The 6,000-nt window shown below is 44.4% G+C and overlaps 1 protein-coding gene across 10 annotated transcripts in view; it reads right to left on the bottom strand.

The window, feature by feature from the left end:
- Positions 1–376: 376 nt before the first annotated feature.
- Positions 377–6,000, bottom strand: part of sema6d (semaphorin 6D) — a 74,945-nt gene continuing 69,321 nt past the window's right edge. For 7 of the 10 annotated variants that reach the window (XM_018763848.2, XM_018763847.1, XM_018763850.1 and 4 more), the window contains 6 exons: positions 5,672–5,812; positions 5,492–5,569; positions 5,332–5,390; positions 4,882–4,938; positions 4,125–4,292; positions 377–2,857 (listed from right to left, as the gene is read on the bottom strand). In XM_018763848.2, the coding sequence (XP_018619364.1) occupies positions 1,569–2,857; positions 4,125–4,292; positions 4,882–4,938; positions 5,332–5,390; positions 5,492–5,569; positions 5,672–5,812 (1,792 nt within the window). In that variant the 3' untranslated portion in view covers positions 377–1,568. The remainder of the gene's footprint in view (positions 2,858–4,124; positions 4,293–4,881; positions 4,939–5,331; positions 5,391–5,491; positions 5,570–5,671; positions 5,813–6,000) is intronic. The other 3 variants (XM_018763845.1, XM_018763853.1, XM_018763854.1) reach the window with 3 other exon arrangements.

Raw genomic sequence — 6,000 nt, 5'->3', positions numbered from 1 at the left:
TGTTTGTCACTAAATTGGCTCTTATTTCTTACAACTACAGCTCTGGGTTTTGACTGGTCCTCACAGTACTCAAATCCGTCAACAAAATGGATCCAATGGGAATACTGAACCCATGGTTACCATCAGAGGTTTTGACTATTCAGCATTGCTCATTGAGTAAGGCACACAATGCACAGATTCAGGTAAACTTGCCAAAAATATTTATATAGATATGTACAAAATGGTCATTACCGGCATGACTCTTCAGGACACCTTGGTTAATATTTTTAGTGATTGCACAACTATCATTCAGCAGAGGGTCAGTCAGTCTTATGTCGGTGTGGCAGGTGCAGTAGGCTCACTTCAACAAAAACCCAGCTTTACTACAGTTCTTACAGAAGAGTAGAGGTAACCGCTATAGTGACAGACATGCATTTTGGCAAACAGAGCTACAATGTATTATTACAGTCTTCAAATTGGCTACCAGTTCGAAACCCCATGGCAGTAGCAAAATCAATGGCCTAGCATGGACTGAGGCTACTGGAAAAATCACTTCACGTTACTGGAGTTGCTCCCAAATTGATCATCGCCTGGCTCTATGTGAGAACGAGTTCACTATGTCATTGTCCCTCCTTCGGCACCACGAGTAGACAGCACGTTAACAATTTGTCTAAATTGGTACTGATGCTACAGTTCAGATTGCACACTGTTGGGAGGAAATATTCAAGAACAAAATGGAACAACGGCTGTCCAAAACCAGCAGCAGCAAATACATCGTGACATCCCAGGGAGTTAAAATGATACTCTGACCTTTATTGACAAACGCATAGAGAGGACCTGTACTTGATGTGTGCATGTCAATGGCCAAAACGATCTCACGTTAAGGTACTTTGGAAAGTACATTTTCTTTGCAACTACAATAAGTTGTCCCCTTTTTGACTGACTGTATGACAGATTGTGTCCAAGTGCCTCCTATTGCCTATGTATGCATCACAGGGGGCAATAGTCTGCCTTTCACGGACATGCCTTGAACAGTCTCTGTCATCCACAGGTCTGTCCTTTTCTCAAGGTCATACTGTACTTATGCACAACCATTACATTGGATGTTTTTGCCTTCTTCAGGGCTCCTGACGAACCCATACATCTTAGGCCGTTTTGCAAAGTTCACATTTTAATGGGAAGACAGTGCTCAGTGGCAGTGAGTAATGGAACCATTCTTCAAGTATTCTTGCGTGGTAAACCTGTAGTGCAGGAATGGCAAAGCTGCATGAAACGAACAGTCAAGTTCCCCATGCAGCTTGTCCCCCCCCCAGCATCAGAAGTACCAGCGCAACAGACGACCACCTCTGCACCCGGGAGCTGAAAAGGAAATGCCTCTAACTTGCTCTCAGGTTTAAGTTTCAAAAAATGTACAAAACGAACAAAAGAAAAACAAGAAACAGAACTGGCAGCTTTCTTGTTCAGCCACTTGTAGATTCCCTTTTCAATACTCCATGGGGAAATTGAAATACTCCATAGGGAAACCCTCTTTAAGGTCCCGGCTGTAACACCTATTGTTCTTTTGAGCGTGAACAGCCGTGCACTGCTGTTCAGTAGCTGTATTTGTTCACTGCCCTCATTTGCGTAGTCTGTGGAACAAAGCTGTTGGGTTTGGGGGGAAGGTCTGGTTTTAAAGAGGGTCCTCTCTTGACCCCCATTTGTGGCAGAGAGCTCTGGCTACTGTAACTGCTCTGTCTGGACACAGAGGGCTGTGGGTGACTCCCCAGAGCTGCCCCATGTGAGTCCAGTCTGGAAGGAGGAGTTGGGGGCATGTATCCCCCTCTGTTTGTACTGGGCTGCCGTGACACGACAGACCCATTGGAAGTCAAGTTTTTGGGAGGGGCTGCTACTGAATTCCTCTGTGAGGAGTTCTTGTGGTAGCCCCTCTGTCTCTCTAAGGTGTTTATTGGGCCTGTGGGTGTAGTTGGTGTTGTAGGCACATCCACCCTCTTTGTGGGGTTGTTCCTGGGCAGGGAAGAAGAAGGCGAGTACAGCGAGGCTTCCCTGCTAGGGACTTTCGGAGGAATCTCAGTCATGCATATTGGATCCAACGTATTTTGCCGGGCCTTCGGTGCTTCTGCAAGAACAGCCTTGGAGCTGTTGCCGTCATTCTCATTTAGGTGCTTCAGGAGATCATTCAGGGTGTTTCTGGCATCCACTGAGCGCCTGTGGTCTTTTCTGCTGGATTTGGAGCTCGCTGGATAGTCTGCATTTTGGACTTTCCTCTCACTGTGTGGCACATCCACCTTGTAGCTGTGGGTTGCGTTGGGGAGTACCACGGCACTGGGGATGTGGGTGGGCCCCACAGGTGAATGTGCGGGTTGGCTAGATGAGAAGTACTGGGAACCTTTCGATAAAGACTCTTTACGAGCTGCAGTCATCTTGCTTTGAGCTTTATCCCACTGGTTCTTGAGTGGTGGTAGGCTCTTCTGTTGAAGAACCGGTGTGGACTCGGGGGTTGGAAGGGCAGCCAGCTCTGGGGGCTGACCTGGGCCGCTAAGTATCATTGTTTTTGTGTCCCCATGGGGTGCAGTGTCTTTTCCATTACTCAGCAGGTTGGTGTACAGCTTTGGGGTGTCAATACTTTGCTGATATTCCTTCACTGGACTGTCAAACAAGCCATCGATATTTCCAAAGCTGCCCGCGGAACCTGTGCCAGATTGAGCAGACTCCGTGTCCTTGTGAACTCTCCTGGGCTTGCGAAGGAAGGCGTCCCGGTAGCAGTAGACCACCATTCCAGCTATGAAGGCCCCCAGTAGGAAGGCCACGAATACACAGGTTATGAGCACATTTAAGTGCACCATTTGGTTGGCCTCTCCAGACTGGATCTCCCACACACCTGAAACACAGAACGGATAAGATTCATAACTATATTTTTGACCATTTATTATTTCTCACATAAATGTGACTATTATGCATTCATCTTTTTATTTGAAACTACTAGACAAGGTAAGGAAAGTGACAGAAAACGAGAGAGAGACATTTCTGCATTGAAAAATACACCAGTTTATTTTTCCCATTAATGCCATGAAAAGTGAAAGCCTGACATTACCGGGACCTCTCTGACAGCACATCAAAGAACATAATACTTTGACAATATGCAATTTCTCCATTTTAAAATTTACATACTAAAATTTTCTGAAGCATGGAGAGAGGCAGAAGATAACAGAACAAGTACCAAAAGCTAAATTGTCAGACAGTGAAGGAAGCCAACATTGTGTTGAGTCCAAACTTGTATATGGTTTCATTTTAGGCTTTATGTAAACCACTATAAACAATTTCCCTGTGGTAAATTGTAATATTCTGAATGACATGCAATTTACAGCTGAAAGGGGGTTAGTTTTTCCTGCTTTTTTTTTTTTTGGAAGAAAAAGAAAATGGCAATGTAACAGTTCCCTAAATAAAATATTAGTTTCGGGGGGGGGGGGGAAATCACCAGGTTTGCAAAAATGGTGTAAAAATGTCCATTTGCTGAGTTTTCAGAAGTGGAGTAAAGGTGTCCATTTACAAAAGATATTTTACAGCTTAAGATTTGTTAGTTTCCACAGACATTTAAGGAGAGTTATTTGACACTGCTGAGTGTTACAACAGACTTCTGGGTAGAATTTGTAAAGTAGGGCTTGGGGAATGTTCTATAATTTGGGGTTAGAGGGATCTGCAGGTAGTGAGAGTAGGGAGGGAAAAATAGAAAAAAAGATGGAATATAAATACTTCATGGAAATCGGAGCAGAGGTGATCTACGTAAAACATGAATACCAAGCAAGAACAGGAAACAAATCAAACAAGGATCAAAAGAAGGAAAAAAAACACTGGCAAATCAGCTGATGGAAATCCTGGATAGCTTCATTGCAATCACGTGATGCACTTCATTAAAAACAAGAAAAGTATTCTGTTTGTCTGAAAACACTTAAAAATGATTTCCCATTAATGCACAGCCAATGGTTTCAGGACCCACGCAGCTATCCGAGCGGTCCCTGGATGTCGCATCCCCGTTCAAACTGGAGTAGCGTGCAGTCCTGGGTTCTGGCTCGCTCTCAAACACTTGCTAATGGCAGCTATTATTCCAGGATTCCATTCAGCAATAAAGCTCCCCAGTTCAGGCTTACCCTCCGGGACACCTGGTAATGATTCAAAAGAATGTGAAGTGGCTGGGTCATCCTGAAGCACGAATTTCCTTGAACCAAACGGTTCAGGTTTCTGACTGGCAATGATTTGAGGTGATTCTATGGGGCCACGTGCCACAGTGGTGACAGAAGGTGAAACCAACTCCATGTCTGTGGTGACAAACAAACTGTTAACACACGGTGTGCGCAGTGGACATAGAACAGCGTCAACAACCAGGTTAGTCTGATGCAGTCAATGACCACTGAGTTAGTTTCAATGGGTGGTTTGACGCAACAAGAAATACTGTTTTAGTAAGTCATAAGAACTGGGTTATTTGGAAGGACATGCAGTAGCTATGTAAGGTTAATGGAACAGAATTCTGTCCCAGCATTTGTCGCACTTTCCTTCGGTTCAGACAAGCACCATTTGCTCAGGAAAATGATTATGGAGTTTTCTGAAAGGGTGATATGTGCACAGTACAAACGGTGGCAACAAGGTGAAGTTTGAAAGACTTGACAGGAAGTCATGCAGATGATTTAAATGCATATGGGGTGGGACAGCAGTTGATGTTAGTGAAGGTGCACTACAGCCTGAAGGACCACAAGGAGGATAATTCCCCATTCACAACTGTCCAAATGACAGAGGTGAGATCGAGCTGGTCAAAGAGATGGATGATCAGAGGTGGAGGGAGCAGAGACAGTTGAAACAGGCTCAACTTAAGGGGGGGGAAAAAAACAATTGGAAAAAAGTAAAACTAACCAGATGTTGGGTCACCAAATGATTTGTAATCTGGCGGAGATGTAGTAGCCAAAAATTCTAAAGGGATTAAAGGAATGACAAATCAGTATAAAACCAAAATAAAGTCTCAATTAAAAGTCTTGATTTTCAGTCTTTACTTAAATCGTAGAAGTAAAATTACCAGCATCATCTTTTACATGCCCAGTTATTTATATTGGAAGAGGAGGATTTTTATTTTTGTGATTTTTTTTTTTTTTTTTTTAAAGCAATTTTTTTGCTTGAGTAGTTCAGCCTTTGGAATCTCGTGCCAGTACTCCATGGTATGTTTATATGTTATGAGAGCAATTAGTAGAATGCAACTACAAATTAGGCGTTTTTGGGTTCCACAGGGAAATGTAGTGAGAGGTTACTAGCGCTATTCTTCAAGCTTCTAGGCTGGTGCCAAAGGTAGCATGGCTACATTAGTCTTACCTTGACAGTCACCCAGTCGTGCGGTGTTGCCATATTCTACGTCTTGCTCATACCCGACGCTGTTCAAAGGAAAGAAGGGGAAGAGAAAGAAAAACATTAGCTGGTCTAATCACACAGTGAAAAAAACTGCTACATGTTTGTGAGAATCTGAGGGGCTTACTGGACACCAGGCTGGACCCTCTCACAGGAGCCACGAGCCATCCAAGCACAGTAGGGATCCCGGGATGCAATACAGGACCTGAGATCACAGTAACATCGTCAGGACACAGACCTCTGAACCGTGCTCTTGATGTGATACAGGAAATGCCACACTGGTGAGGTGAAAGGGAGTCTTGCTCACTTTTGGCAGGAACTGTGGCGTTCACAGCGGCTGAGGGGCACCCTCACCACACAGCTGGAGAAAGCCACAAACAAGCTGTGGGTCTCCTTGTCCAGGTGAAGTGATAGAATGCGTCTGTCGTCTTCACTGTTGGAGATGCACCTAGAGATGGGGAGGGGTAGAGTGAGCTGTTGAGGTAGGTTGTTAATCTGCCTCATGCTCATTAACTCACCTGTGCTAGATACATTCCAAAGAAGCTAAAGTTCTCCAGGGGACAGAGGTGACCTTGAGCCAGTTGTATAAAATAGAATACTGCCATCTGCAGTGCAGCAATTTGTACTGTACAAACT

Source organism: Scleropages formosus, chromosome 11 (assembly GCF_900964775.1).
Source record: "Scleropages formosus chromosome 11, fSclFor1.1, whole genome shotgun sequence".
NCBI classification, from domain to species: domain Eukaryota; kingdom Metazoa; phylum Chordata; class Actinopteri; order Osteoglossiformes; family Osteoglossidae; genus Scleropages; species Scleropages formosus.
The sequence above is the reverse complement of the archived record's forward strand: the minus strand, read 5'-3'. Positions and strand labels throughout refer to the sequence as shown.